Below are 13,732 nucleotides of genomic sequence, written 5' to 3'. Positions count from 1 at the left end.
GGGTAAGTATACCACCTAGTATGCTACAGCATTAGGTTGCTCCCTCGTCTGTGTTGAATTCGCTGATCTCATCCAGGGTGGCAGTAAGGAAAGGGAAATCAGGCAGGCTCTAAGCAATGGTCCCTGCGAGCTGTGCTTTGTTCTGCACGGCCTGTTTCTTTTAGTGTGTGGTCCCGTTAAATTTCCGCACATGCGCAATATTTACAATGGAGGAGCCAGTGAGCGCTCTCTGTGCGGGTTACTGGGCGGCTGCTGAAAGGAGAGTGCATGCGTGTGACAATCAGATAAGGACAGGTTGAGCTCAGTTGTGAAACCCTTCTTTGGTAAAATAATCGGCCAGCCCTTACCATCTCAGCTCACACATGTAGAATAGCCAATTAGGTGAGGCAGAGTAAGTGGCAGCAGTGGAATTGTGCCCAGCAAAGAATCAGCACCTTCAGATGATGAATAAACTTTTGGAGGAATAACAACTTTTATTTATATAGCGCCTTTAACGTAGCAAAACGTCCCAAGGCGCTGCACAGCAGTGTTAGAAGACGAAACAGATACATTTGACACCGAGCCACTTAAAAAATTACGGCACGTGACCAAAAGCTTGGTTAAAGAGGTAGATTTTAAGGAGCGTCTTAAAGGAGGAAAGAGAGGTAGAGAGGTTTAGGGAGGGAGTTCCAGAGCTTAGGGCCCAAGCAGCTGAAGGTACGGCCACAGATGGTTGAGCAGTTATAATCAGGGATGCTCAAGAGGGCAGAATTTGTGGAGCGCGGATATCTCGGGGGTGGGGGGGGGGGGGGGGTGGTTGTGAGGCGGAAAGAGATTACAGAGATAGGGAGGGGCGAAAGATTTGTAAACAAGGAAAGCCACATTCTGTGTTTATTTGTAATGTTGGTTGGGTATCCATGAATCGAAGAACCTCAGACAAATAGACTCCCATTTTGTGAGTCTGTAAACTTCAGTTAACTGAGGAGGACATTTATATTTAACTGACAGAGGGGATCTGGATCAGTGAGATAGCATCATGAAATTGGGAACAAGTTATAAATAACTTGGGTTCACTATGTTGTTATCCGCACCCTCTTTAGCCATCTAGGCCCTATACTCTGAAACTCCCTCCCTAAACCACTTTGCTTCTCCAACTTCCTTTCATTCAAAACCCATCTCTTTCACCACGCTTTTAGTCACCCCTCCTAACACCTCCTTCTTTGTCTCAGTGTCAATTTTTGCCTAATTGCACTCCTGCGAAGCACCTTGAGCCATTTTTCTACGTTAACGGTACTATATAAATGCAAGTTGATTGTTGTAAATGAAATCGTATCACAGGCCACTGACAGTCACCCAGTTCTATTCCTGCAATGGGATTAATGGATATAATCAAGTATAATTCAGCTTTGCAACATTAAACAAAGGAAGACTTGCGATTATAGTGTCTTGTCACATCGCTCTGAAAAGTGCTTCACAATCAATTACTTCTGAAGAACAGTGAGGGGTAAGTGGGAAAATATGGCAGTTATTTTGCACACAGCATCGCACAAGTCTCAGTGACGTAAATGAGCCATTGATTGAGAGACTTGTGTTGACCAGAACATCAAAAAAAAACTCCGTTCTCTTCTCTGACAAGTGTCATAGGATCTTTAACAACCATCTGAACCTCCAGAAATGGCAGGGAGAGCCCTTGGCTTAATGTCTTATCCAAAGGATGTCACTTGCAACAATGCAGTATTTCTCTAGATTATCAACTCACACGATATATTAAAATCCTCAGAGGGCCTGAACCCACAACCTTTTGAATCAGAGGCAAGAGTGTTACCAAATGAGCAAGCTGACATCACTGATGCTACATCTGGGCTGTATATTTACTGGGGATCTCATAGGATACTTGAAACGCACCTTCTTGGAATGTATTCTTCCAGTCTCATCATTGGCAATGTGGTTGGAATGTGCCACATTTAATCTGTAAGGGTGAGCAGTGTCCAGAGGGGCAGTGTGAGGTCTGCAGCTGAGGCCAGCAAGATGGAGATTCTCCAGCAGCTCATCCACTGACGCTGCAGGCTGATTCCCTCCTTCCAGCCTCAGTCTGCTCTGCAATTCAACAATCTGATCCTCCTGGTCCAATAACGTTTCATTCTGAAAAACAATTCAAAATAAAATATTAACAAACACTTCCTCTCCCTCCCTCCTTCCCAATTTTCCCTGGTGAGGTACAGGAATTCAGGAGAAACTTCTTTACCCAGAAAGTGGTGAGAATGTGGAACTCGCTACCACAGGGAGTAGTTGAGGCAAGTAGCATAGATGCATTTAAGGGGAAGCTGGATAATTATATGAGGAAGAAAGGAATAGAAGAGTATGTTGAGAGGGTTAGCTGAAGTAGGGCGGGAGGAGATCCACGTGACGCATAAACACCGGCATAGACCAGTTGGGCCGAACTGTAAATTCTGTGTAATACAGTCCCACAGATACTGGATGCCCTCCAGTACCTTTCTCAAGTGGCCATTCTTTATGTGCGAGCCTGGTGGACAAGACAGCTGAGACTGATCCTATCCTCACCTTGCCTCTGCGCACATAGGAGTGATGGAAAATGCACAATGTAAATTCACTTGGATGATACCAGGAATTCGAGGATACAGTTATGATGAGAGATTTGGAAAAACTACGACTCTCTTCACTGGAGCAGAGAAAGCTAAGGTGAGGGAGCTGTGGAGGGCAGATCTAATTTTAAAATTATGAAAATGTTTGACAGGATATATAGCAGAAAAGGGCATAAACGCAGGATTAGTACTAGAAGCGTAATCAGGAAGGCTGGAAGAAACTCTGGGGCGAGCAGAAAATGGAATACACTATCACAAATGACTACTGAAGCTGTGTCAATCAGAACATTTAAGAGGGAATTAAATGAATATTTGAAGAAAAATATTAAAGGGGAAAGAGCTGGGATATATGATTAGAATAGACAGCTCTGGCATGGAGCTAACAAGCACCATATCCAAATGGATCTTCGGTGCTGTAATTTCTGTGTTAAGTATTGAAGGCCTACAACAGCATTAATATGTCACTGCTAACAATAACAACAACTTGTATTTATATAGCGCCTTTAACGTCATGAAATGTCCCAAGGCGGTTCACAGGAGTATTACGAGATAAAAATTTGACACCGAGCCACACAAATAGAAATTAGTGCAGGTGAGGTCACATAGGTAGGTTTTAAGGAGCGTCTTGAAGGAGGAACGAGAGGTAGAGAGCTGGAGAGGTTTAGGCAGGGAGTTCCAGAGCTTGGGGCCTGAGCAACAGAAGGCATGGCCACCGATGGTTGAACGATTATAATCAGGGATGCTCAAGAGGGCAGAATTAGAGGAGTGCAGACATCTCGGGGGGTTGTGGGGCTGGAGGAGATTATAGAGATAGGGAGGGGCGAGGCCACGGAGGGAATTGAAAATAAGGATGAGAATTTTGAAATTGAGGCGTTGCTTAACCAGGACTCAACATAGGTCAGTGAGCACAGGGGTGATGGGTGAGCGGAACTTGGTGCGAGTTAGGACACGGGCAGCCGAGTTTTGGATCACCTCTAGTTCACGTAGGGTATAACAAACAAACATTACAACTTCCCGCTGTCTACACCGAAAACAAAAAATGCTGGAGCTGCACAGCGGGGCAGTCAACGCCTGAAAGAGAAAAGACAGGCCAATGGGTCAATCCAAACTGGGCTGCACTTGAAAGGAGGTTAAAGCAACTAAACTTATCATAGGAGAAAAGACCAAAGGGAAACATGGTCTCGGTCAACAAAATAATCCACGGTATGTAAGCTATTAAATGTGAACTAGCGGACATGAGTATAATGTTCACAAGCCTCAAGCAAGGTTAAAGATTTGGGAAAAAAAATCCCAAAGGATTGTTGATGCGGAGTAGACTCCAGAGAAGGGAGTTACTATTGGGGTCAACTAGCACATACAAAAAGCAGCTGGATCGATATTTGTTGTGATGGGAGATTGAGGGTTACAGAGATATAAACAATGCTACTTGATAATTTTCAGTGATGGTCAGAGATGGAAATGAGGTGCCCTTAATGTAGGGCATTCAGTGGATGGTATGGAAGGGAAGCCCACGATAGAATAATCAGGCATGAACTCTGTATCTAGCTGGTATGATCGATGCGTGCTTATTTCTCAATCTGGATTTTCTTAAACTCTTATGCAAACATGTCTTTTTTCTGATGGAGCCGTTGTTCTTTTTTATTTATATTTGTGTGTGTATACTGGAAGCAGTCCAGCTCCTTGTGTCTGCTGCTCCTGATCGCGCTCGAGCTATTAAGTTCTATGACTGAACCCAGACTCGTGTCTGCTACCTGCTGCTTGAACCGCTCCATGGCATCCTCGAGGGCTGCCAGGAAATCTCTGTTCTCTTCCTCCAGTCGCTGAACCTGTGCCTGCAGTTTTGGAACAAGCTGCTTCTGGTCTCGTCCAGGGTCTGTGTCAACTTCAGTGCGACCCTGTGTAAAAAAAAAAAGACTTGCGTTTATATAGCGCCTTTCACGACCGCTGCACGTCTCAAAGCGCTTTACAACCAATGAAGTACTTTTGGAGTGTAGTCACTGTTGTAATGTAGGAAACGCGGCAGCCAACTTGCGCACAGCAAGCTCCCACAAACAGCAATGTGATAATGACCAGATAATCTGTTTTTGTTATTTGATTGAGGAATGAATACTGGCCAAGACACCGGGGGTATCTCCCCTGCTCTTCTTCGAAATAGTGCCATGGGATCTTTTACGTCCACCTGAGAGAGCAGACGGGGCCTCGGTTTAACGTCTCATCTGAAAGACGGTACATCTGACAGTGCAGTGCTCTTTCAACACTGCACTGGAGTGTCAGCCTAGATTTATATGCTCAAGTTCCTGGAGCGGGACTTGAACACGAAAGACACCTGTGTAGAAAGAAGGAGGGTTGGAATATCACAATGTACTGCCATCACAGATAAAGTGACGAGAACCATTCACAATGTGATCACTGGCCTATTTACCATATTGGTACCAGAAAAAAGTCTTGCATTTATACAGCGCATTTCACGGCAAGTGGACATCCCATAATAACACAATGTAAGAAATAGCAGCAGGAGTAGGCCATACAGCACTTCGAGTCTGCTGTGCCATTCAACACGTTCATGGCTATCTTGGACCTCAAATCCATTTTCCCACCCGATCCCCATATCCCTCAACAGTCCCAAAGCGCTTTACAGCCAATTAAGTACTTTTGAAGTGTAGTCACCTCTACATTGTGATTTATCATGTCTTCTTTTCAGCAAGCACCTTGATTTCTATATCTAACTTTCTCAATAATAAAGAACGAGACATTTGTCTTAAATTTTCTCAGTGCTATTTGCACCATTTTATATAAACCAATAGAATCCCATCCGTTAACTGTGTACCTGTGGCTTGGATACATCCCGGGTCTTGGGAACATCAGCTGATGTGCACTCGATACCGCTGTCCAGGCCAGAGGCTGTGGAAAGCTCACTCCGCGTCTCTTCCACGATTGTTATCCACTCTTTCACTTTCAGCACCTGATCCACTGTGAGGTTCCGGTCGCCCTGCAGCTCCATAAAGATTCGGTACGCAGTATCCGTGCAGGTCCGGTAATGGGAGCTCTCAGCGTGCAGTCGGGCCATGTATTCCTCGGCCGACCGCCTGAAGCACTTGCTTGACGCCACGTGCTGGTTGTGCTCCAAGGCCTCATGGAGAGTCTTGATTTGCAGTTCCAGCTCATTGGTCCGATCCACCTCCTTCTTGCAGTTGATCACTGCCTGGTTTTTAATGTTCTGAGCCCTTTTGGCATAATTTAGAGAGTTCAAATTCTCATCAAAGTTTAACGAAGAGGGGCTGATACAGGCAATCATCAGCGTCTTGGCATTCCCACCAAGTGAGTCTTTCAGGATCCTGGTAATCTTGGAATCCCGATAAGGAATATGGGAACTCTTCCTCCTTGGATCACCCAGGGCACTGATGACGTTCCCCAATGCCAGCAATCCACTGTTGATCTGAATGGATTCTTTCAGGCGTTCGCCAGTGTTGCCCGTCTTCACAATTCGCTCCGAGCCGGCCAGGTCCACAAAGTGGAACTTCGAGCTGATCACCTGTGTGGAGCTTAATGGGTCTCCGGCAGCGCCTGCGAGCCGTGTGGTCCGACCAAGTCCTCGCCTCTGCTCCATGGTAATGGTAAAGATGGTGTGAGAGCGGCTGGAGTGAGTGTTGACCTGCGTGGCGCCGGTGTGCTTGGCAGTGTTACCAATCTCCAGCAGGCTCAGAGCCTCGTCCAAGCCTTCCACTTCACATTCCTTGACACCACAGAGCACTAGAAACAAAACAGATATGCACAAGTCACTGAGTAGACAAACCAGTACCTGCACGACAGAAGCTGCCACGGATTTATCAAGTGCACATAACAGTACCGTGCTAAAGAACAGCAATTTGTATTTATATAGCACCTTTAACATAGTAAAACGTCCCATGGCACTTCACAGGGTTTTAAGACAAAACAAATAAATTTCACACCAAGCCACATAAGAAATTACAGCAGATGGCCAAAGGCTTGGTCAAAGAGGTAGGTTTTAAACAGCGAGTTAAAGGAGGAAAAACCAGTAGAGAGGTTCAGGAAGGGAATTAGGGCCCAGGCAGCACGGCCACCAATGGCTGAGCTGTTATAATCAGGGATGCTAAAGAGAGCTGAATTTGAAGGGCGCAGACATCTCGGGGGGCGGGGGGGGGTAAAGAAGCTTGCTTGATTGTCACCCCATCCACCACCTTCAACATTCACTCCCTCCACCACCGGCACATCATGGCTACAGTGTGCAACACCGACAAGATGCACTGCAGCAACTCGCCAAAGCTTCTTCAACAGCACCTCCCAAACACACGACCTCTGCCACCTAGAAGTACAAGGGCAGCAGGCGCATGGGAACACCATCACCTCCAGATTCCCCTCCAAGTCACACACCATCCTGGCTTGGCAATATATTGCTGTTCCTTTATTGTCGCTGGATCAAAATCATGGAACACTGTGCCCAACAGTACCGTGGGAGTACCTTCACCACACGGACTGCAGCGGTTCAAGAAGGCAGCTCACCACCACCTTCTCATGGGTAATTAGGGATGGGAAATAAATGCTGGCCTTGCCAGTGATGCCCACATCCAATGAATGAATAAATAAAAACATTCTCTTTATAGACTTCATCTACCTCCTGAATCCAGTTCCCCTAGCTTAGTACTGTAGGGTCACAACTCAGGTCGGTTTTGGATGAAGGCAGCATCTGATCTCACCCTTCCTGAACACAAGCTCACTGACCTGTGTTTCCTTTGTCATCCTCTCGAGTGCGGATGTCCTTGCTTGCCGTTTCCACCTCCAACAGGTCTCTGAATTCTTCTTTGTAAACCTCAAGGTATGATACCTTAACAGTGTGATCCACTGCATCATTCTCATCAATCAGTTTAAAAATCTCAGCCAAAGCACGGGGAATTATACCCTGGTCATCATCAGTCACAGAAGCTGAGGTGGGGGGGGAATAAAACCTAGGTAAATACTTAAAAATATAATGGATCCAACAGTGCACAGACACTATCGAGCACACCACAGAACAAATGAATCTAGGAACAGGCCACTAGTTTCAAAAAGCCTGCCCCTTTTTTTTAATAGCTCAAACTCTGCCTACCCATTTTCTCACCGTAAGTATGTCAGCCGTGGCTCAATTGGTAGCACCCTCGTTTCTGGGTCAGAAGGTTGTGGGTTCAAGTCCCACTCCAGAGACTGGAGCACAAAAATCTCCAGTGTAGCTGAGGGAGTGCTGCACTGTCGGAGATGCCGTCTTTCGGATGCGACGTTAAACCGAGCCCCCGTCTACTCTCTCAGGTGGACGTAAAAGATCCTGTGGCACTACTTTGAAGATGAGCAGGGAAGTTATGCCCGGTGTCCTGGCTAATATTTATCCCTCAATCAACATCACTAAAAAAACAGATTATCTGGTCACTGTTACATTGTGGGACCTTGCTGTGCGCAAACTGGCTGCCACAGTGACTACACTTCAAAAAGTACTTTATTGGCTGGAAAGCACTTTGGGACGTCCAGTGGTCGTGAAAGGCACCATATAAACGCAAGTCTTTTTCACCATATCTCCCAATCCCTTCTCTCTTCAAAACCATGTCTGTTTTTTTTGGAGCCCTTTTATATTGCCCGCTTCAATGTCCTGGTAATTTTACGATTGGACATATCTGCAATAATTTTCAGGAGATTCTCTGGTTTTGGCTCCAATTTACAGCATTACTAATTATCAAAATGTATTTAATATCTCAATTAGTGTTACACACTTAAACATTCCACTACCCCCCTCCTTTTGATTTGAGATTTGTTTCACTTGTCCCTGTGTCGTGGCCAAGATAACTGGGGAATAAGCACTCGAGGTCAGGAGCTTTCGCACTTCATAGCCCCTGGAATCATGCACTGGTGTAAACACAAACCACAGCATGCAATGTAATAGAATAGTGCTGTCAAGCTGAAAATCAACTCAATCCAGGCTTACGACAGACAGCAGAGCACCTACCTATAGTTACTGGACTAGTGCATAAAACTTCTTAACCAGATGGCTCTGATCTCCAGCTACTACACATTGGATCTGCTATGGCTCAGTAGGTAGCACACTTGCCTCTGAGTCAGAAGATTGTGGGTTCAAGTCCCACTCCAGGAACTTGAGCAGCAGTGCAATGCTGAGGTGGCATTGCACTGTCGGAGGCTGTCTTTTGGATGGGACGTTAAACTGCCCTCTGAGGTAGATGTAAAAGTGACACTATTTTGAAGAAGAGCAGGGGAGTTATCTCCGGTGTCCTGGCCAATATTTATCCCTCAATCAACTTAACAAAAAAAATTATCTGGTCATTATCACATTGCTGTTTGTGGGAGCTTCCTGAGCACAAGCTGGCTGCCACGTTTCCCACATTACAACAGTGACTACACTCTAAAAGTAAAGCTCTTTGAGACGTCCGTTGGTTGTGAAAGGCGCTATATAAATGCAAGATTTTCTATGTTTGGCCTCCCCCCTGCCCTCTGGGAAATGGTCCTCCAGACTCGTGGCCCCCGCAATATTAAACACTCTCAGATGAAGAATTTGGCTGGATAAGACAGACAATTATAGCAATATTTGTTTTTCAAAAGTGAAAAAAGGTAAAATTGGGTGGGAAAGTGCAGTTGAGATCGAAGATGAGCCATATCTTATTGAATGGCGGTGCAGGCTCGAGGCCTACTCCTAATTCTTATGTTCTTATAAACCAGACATACTGGCTTCTTTATTATATCTAGCGATGCAACGATGGACAGCAAAAATTTCTTTTGCAAAGAAAAAAAAAGAAAGATTTGCATTTCTATAGTGCCTCAGGACGTTCCATAGCACTTTACAACCAATGAAGTACTTTTGAAATGTAGTCACTGTTGTGATGTAGAAAACGGAGCAGCCATTTTGCACGTAGCAAGGTCCCACAAACAGCAATGTGATAGTGAGCAGATCATTTGTTTTTTAGTGATGTTGGTTGAGGGATAAATATTGGCCAGGACTAACAATTGCTATGGATGAAAAACGTGTCACTGGATAGTGATTGGCTGTTTTTTCCCTCTCCCTAGCTGAGGGGCACTGAAGCAAATCTTAATGTCCTGTTTGAGATCAGATAACAGCTGAGAGCGAGGATAGCTCCCTTCCGCTCAGCACTAGACCATGCATTGCATTTATTGAGACACAACGGGAGCTCAAACGTTACTTTTCTTTCGACGCAGAGGTGCCCGTGAGTTTCGAAGCATTAACTCCCGCTTGTGTGTAACTTACATATGTAGGCTTCTCCAATGGTATACGTTTTGCCCGATCCCGTCTGTCCATATGCAAACACGGTGGCATTGAAACCCTCAAAGAAAGCCTCGACAAGCGGCTCCACGCAGCTGCCGTACACCTCGTCCTGGCTGGAAGTCTGGTCAAAGATCACATCAAACTGAAAATGCCGATTGTTTCCCAGTGTAACCTGCTGTGAGTCGAGATCGGCGTGGACGCAGGACTGATGACCGTGTAGCATTTCCTTGGGCAACAGCGGTCTGATCCGGACTGCCACCCTGACAGGCGTCTCCTCGGCCTTTGTGGAGCCACTTGGCTTGGGTGCCATGTCTGCAGCCCAAAGCCGCCGCCGTTGAGAGCACAAACCGGCGCGTTATCCAAGAATCCGAGCGCCTGGCAGCATCAGGTTGGCGCCCTGCGGAAGAAGATAAAAAAATTAACTTCTACAACAGCATTTTTTTGCGCTCAATGGGACCATTTACAAACAGCCAGATGATTTACAGGGTTATTTCTTAAATGTATGTATTGGATTTTTCCCTCGCCTCGCCTGAAAGCATTGCTCTTTGGGGGTGGTGTGGGGCAGGTGGGGAGGGAGAAGGCCTCAGACAGAAGCGTAGAGTTTTTTTGTGGGCCCAGGACAAGCACTCCTGTTCCTCCTGGCTCCGCCAAAGAAAAAGTATTAGACATTTCCTGGGCCGGTTTCAGAGTGGCCTCCAGCATTATCATTTTTTTAACCAAGTTTTTAAACACTGATATGTTCTAACTGATCGCACCAAGTATAAGGATATAAAGGGCTGATTTTTAACTCCGTCCGCCTGGCATAAAGAGGGTGGCAAAGGCCCGAAAAGAGCGTTATTACAGTGAGTCTCCTGTCTGAAACAGATGGGTGCTGCAACCGCCCAGCTCAGGACCCTCCCCAAGATGGCATCAGCCAGAGCAGCGGTACAAACATGGCAGTAAGCGAACCAATGCTCTGTTTATGCCAGGTGCAAGGAGTAAAAATCGCTCCTTTATATTCTTCTGCTCGATGAGATCGGTTAGAACATATCAGAGTTTAAAACTGCATTTAAAGATGATCGTTTGATGATCAAAAATAGGGTATAAGGGAGCTCCTTCGGACCTCACTGAAAAGATGGCAGCATATAAACATACTGTATTATTTTATTACAAAGATCAGAATACAAATGAGACACACCAGCTGGCCCAACCAGCTCATGTTGCTTCAGATCAAGACATGTGAATTGGCAGCCAAAAAGGAAAGATTTTACAAACCGTAAATAATCAATTTATCGATCTCAAGGTCTCTGATAAAATATGATCTTGTTAGGACATGAGCAAAAATACCGATCAACACAACATTACTCATGCCACGTCACTCTTCCACTGAGTTTTCTGCAGTGGGCGAGGAATCTGCTGTTAACTGCAATGGCTTGCAGCTCTCCTGCACCGGAATGATCCAAGTGCAGCTTGGCAATGCAAATAAAATCTCAAACCAGCAATGGCAGGCACTCACTGACTGACTGTCAGAAATGTCTGGACTTGTGTAAACCACCCCAACCCATCCCTCTCGTGAAAGGGCTAGCTCTTGTTGGATAGTTACATGGGCTACGCTCCAGTTGATCGGAGACATCGCTACCTATTTTGCGAGTGGACAAATTGCCCTGGCAGCCCTCCAGTAATCTCGCCTGAGTGACCATTCTTCACCTGAGCCTAGATAGCAAATGTAAACATGGCATTAAATCGCCGGGGGAGGCATCACAGACGAGCATTTACACATGTACACTTTCCAGCAGGCAGCAAAGGTGGCTCAGAAACCACCACACACACTAAGCCTTGTGACAGTGATCAGCAATGTGGCTCAAGTATTTCTGATCTTCAAAGAGATGTGGAGTTTGCTGAAGCTTGGAAAGATGGGGTGGGAGCTGAAAAAGAGATGGGGGGGGAGCTGAAAAAGAGATGGGGGAAGCTCGGCAATAAGGAAGAATTTGGAGAGGAGGTAATGGGGAGATGATGGGGTGAGGAGAGGACGGGGTGGGGTGAGAGAGGGGAGAAGATAGTGGTGGGGGTGAGATGGGGGGTAGCGGGGGGGGAGATGGGGGGTAGCGGGGGAGATGGGGGAAGCGGGGGGGGGAGATGGGGGGATGCGGGGGGTTTTTGGGGGTTAGCAGGAGGGAGGGGAGATGGGGTAGCGGGGGGGGAAGATGGGGGTTGCAGGGGGGTGATGGGGGTAACGGGCAGGGGGATGAGGGAAAGATGAGGGTAACGGGCGGGGGGATGGGGGTAGCAGGCAGGGGGATGGGGTAGCGGGGGGGGGACGGAGATGGGGGTAGTGGGGGGGGGACGGAGATGGGGGTAGCGGGGAGATGGGGGTAGTGGGAGGGGTGATGGGGTAGCGGGCGGGAGGGATGGGGGTAGCGGGGGGGTTGGTAGCAGGAGGGGGAGATGGGGCGTTGCAGGGGGGGTGATGGGGGTAACGGGCGGGGGGGATGAGGGTAGTGGGAGGGGGGGGAAGATGAGGGTTGCGGGCAGGGGGATGGGGGTAGCGGGCAGAGGGGGGGGGGGAAGATGGGTAGCGGGCAGGGGGGATGGGGGTAGCGGGAGGGGAGATGGTGGTAGCGGGGGGAGAAGCTCAGATGCACCGAGAGTGCAGGCCCCAGGCACCGGCCCCCTGCTGACAATACCCGGAGAGCGAACCCGCGGCCCCCGCGCAAGAGAGCCAATAAAGGCCAGGACTGAAGCGGCACTGACCGAGAGACAGGACGCCAGCACATCCCAGCTCCGGAAACACGTCATCGCAGTGCGACACTGGGGGCAGAGCCCTTGAGAGAGAGAGAGAGAGAGGAGGCAAGGCAAGGTCATAGGGCCAGAGAGAGGGAGAGGGAGAGGGAGAGGGAGAGGGGGGGGGCAGGGTCATAGGGCCAGAGAGAGAGAGAGAGAGGGGGGAGAGGAGGGTGAGGAGGGTGCAAGGTCTTCGGGCCAGAGAGAGAGAGAGAGAGAGGGAGGGGAGGGGAGGAGAGGAGAGGAGAGAGAGGGAGGGAGGGAGGGAGGGAGGAGAGAGAGGGAGGGAGGGAGGGAGGGGAGAGAGGGTGCATGGTCATAGGGCCAGAGAGAGAGAGAGAGAGAGAGAGGGGAGCGCAGGGTCATAGGGCCAGAGAGAGAGAGAGAGGGTAGGGGTAGGGTCATAGGGCCAGAGAGAGGGGGGCAGGGTCATAGGGCCAGAGAGAGAGGGGGGGGGCAGGGTCATAGGGCCAGAGAGAGAGAGAGAGGGGGCAAGGTCATAGGGGCTGGAGAGGGGGGCAGAGAGAGAGAGAGAGAGAGAGAGGGTGGGGGCATGGTCATAGGGCCAGAGAGAGAAAGAGAGGGGGGCTGGGTCATAGGGCCAGAGGGAGGGAGAGAGAGAAAGAGAGAGGGTGCAAGGTCATGGGGCCAGAGAGAGAGGGGGGGCAGGGTCATAGGGCCAGAGAGAGAGAGAGAGGGGGGGCAAGGTCATAGGACCAGAGAGAGAGAGGGGGGCAGGGTCATAGGGCCAGAGAGAGAGAGAGAGGGGGGGCAAGGTCATAGGACCAGAGAGAGAGAGGGGGGCTGGGTCATGGGGCCAGAGAGAGAGAGAGAGAGAGGGGGGAGAAGGGTCATAGGGCCAGAGAATGGGGGCGGTGGGGAGGAAGAGAATGGGAGGGGAGGAAGAGAATGGGAGGGGGGAGGAAGAGAATGGGAGGGGGGGAGGAAGAGAGGATGGGGGGAGAGGATGAGAATGGGAGGGGGGAGGGGAGGAAGAGAATGGGAGGGGGGGGAGGAAGAGAGGATGGGGGGGAGAGGAAGAAATGGGAGGGGGGATGGGGGGGGAGGAAGAGAAGGGGATGGGGGGGGAGGAAGAGAAGGGGATGGGGGGGTG

At 48.6% G+C, this 13,732-nt stretch overlaps 1 protein-coding gene across 2 annotated transcripts in view; it reads right to left on the bottom strand.

The window, feature by feature from the left end:
* kif7 (kinesin family member 7) overlaps nucleotides 1–12,629 on the bottom strand; it is a 38,463-nt gene extending 25,834 nt beyond the window's left edge. Inside the window, exons 1-6 of one of the 2 annotated variants that reach the window (XM_070858455.1) lie at nucleotides 12,589–12,629; nucleotides 9,841–10,255; nucleotides 7,323–7,523; nucleotides 5,410–6,332; nucleotides 4,334–4,477; nucleotides 1,885–2,121 (exon numbers count right to left, since the gene is read on the bottom strand). In XM_070858455.1, the coding sequence (XP_070714556.1) occupies nucleotides 1,885–2,121; nucleotides 4,334–4,477; nucleotides 5,410–6,332; nucleotides 7,323–7,523; nucleotides 9,841–10,168 (1,833 nt within the window). In that variant the 5' untranslated portion in view covers nucleotides 10,169–10,255; nucleotides 12,589–12,629. Of the gene's footprint in view, nucleotides 1–1,884; nucleotides 2,122–4,333; nucleotides 4,478–5,409; nucleotides 6,333–7,322; nucleotides 7,524–9,840; nucleotides 10,256–11,440; nucleotides 11,477–12,588 lie in introns of those variants that run through there. The other variant, XM_070858456.1, reaches the window with a different exon arrangement.
* Nucleotides 12,630–13,732: the final 1,103 nt, after the last annotated feature.

The sequence above is a fragment of the Pristiophorus japonicus genome, chromosome 17 (assembly GCF_044704955.1).
Source record: "Pristiophorus japonicus isolate sPriJap1 chromosome 17, sPriJap1.hap1, whole genome shotgun sequence".
Classification (NCBI taxonomy): Eukaryota; Metazoa; Chordata; class Chondrichthyes; family Pristiophoridae; genus Pristiophorus; species Pristiophorus japonicus.
The sequence above is the reverse complement of the archived record's forward strand: the minus strand, read 5'-3'. Positions and strand labels throughout refer to the sequence as shown.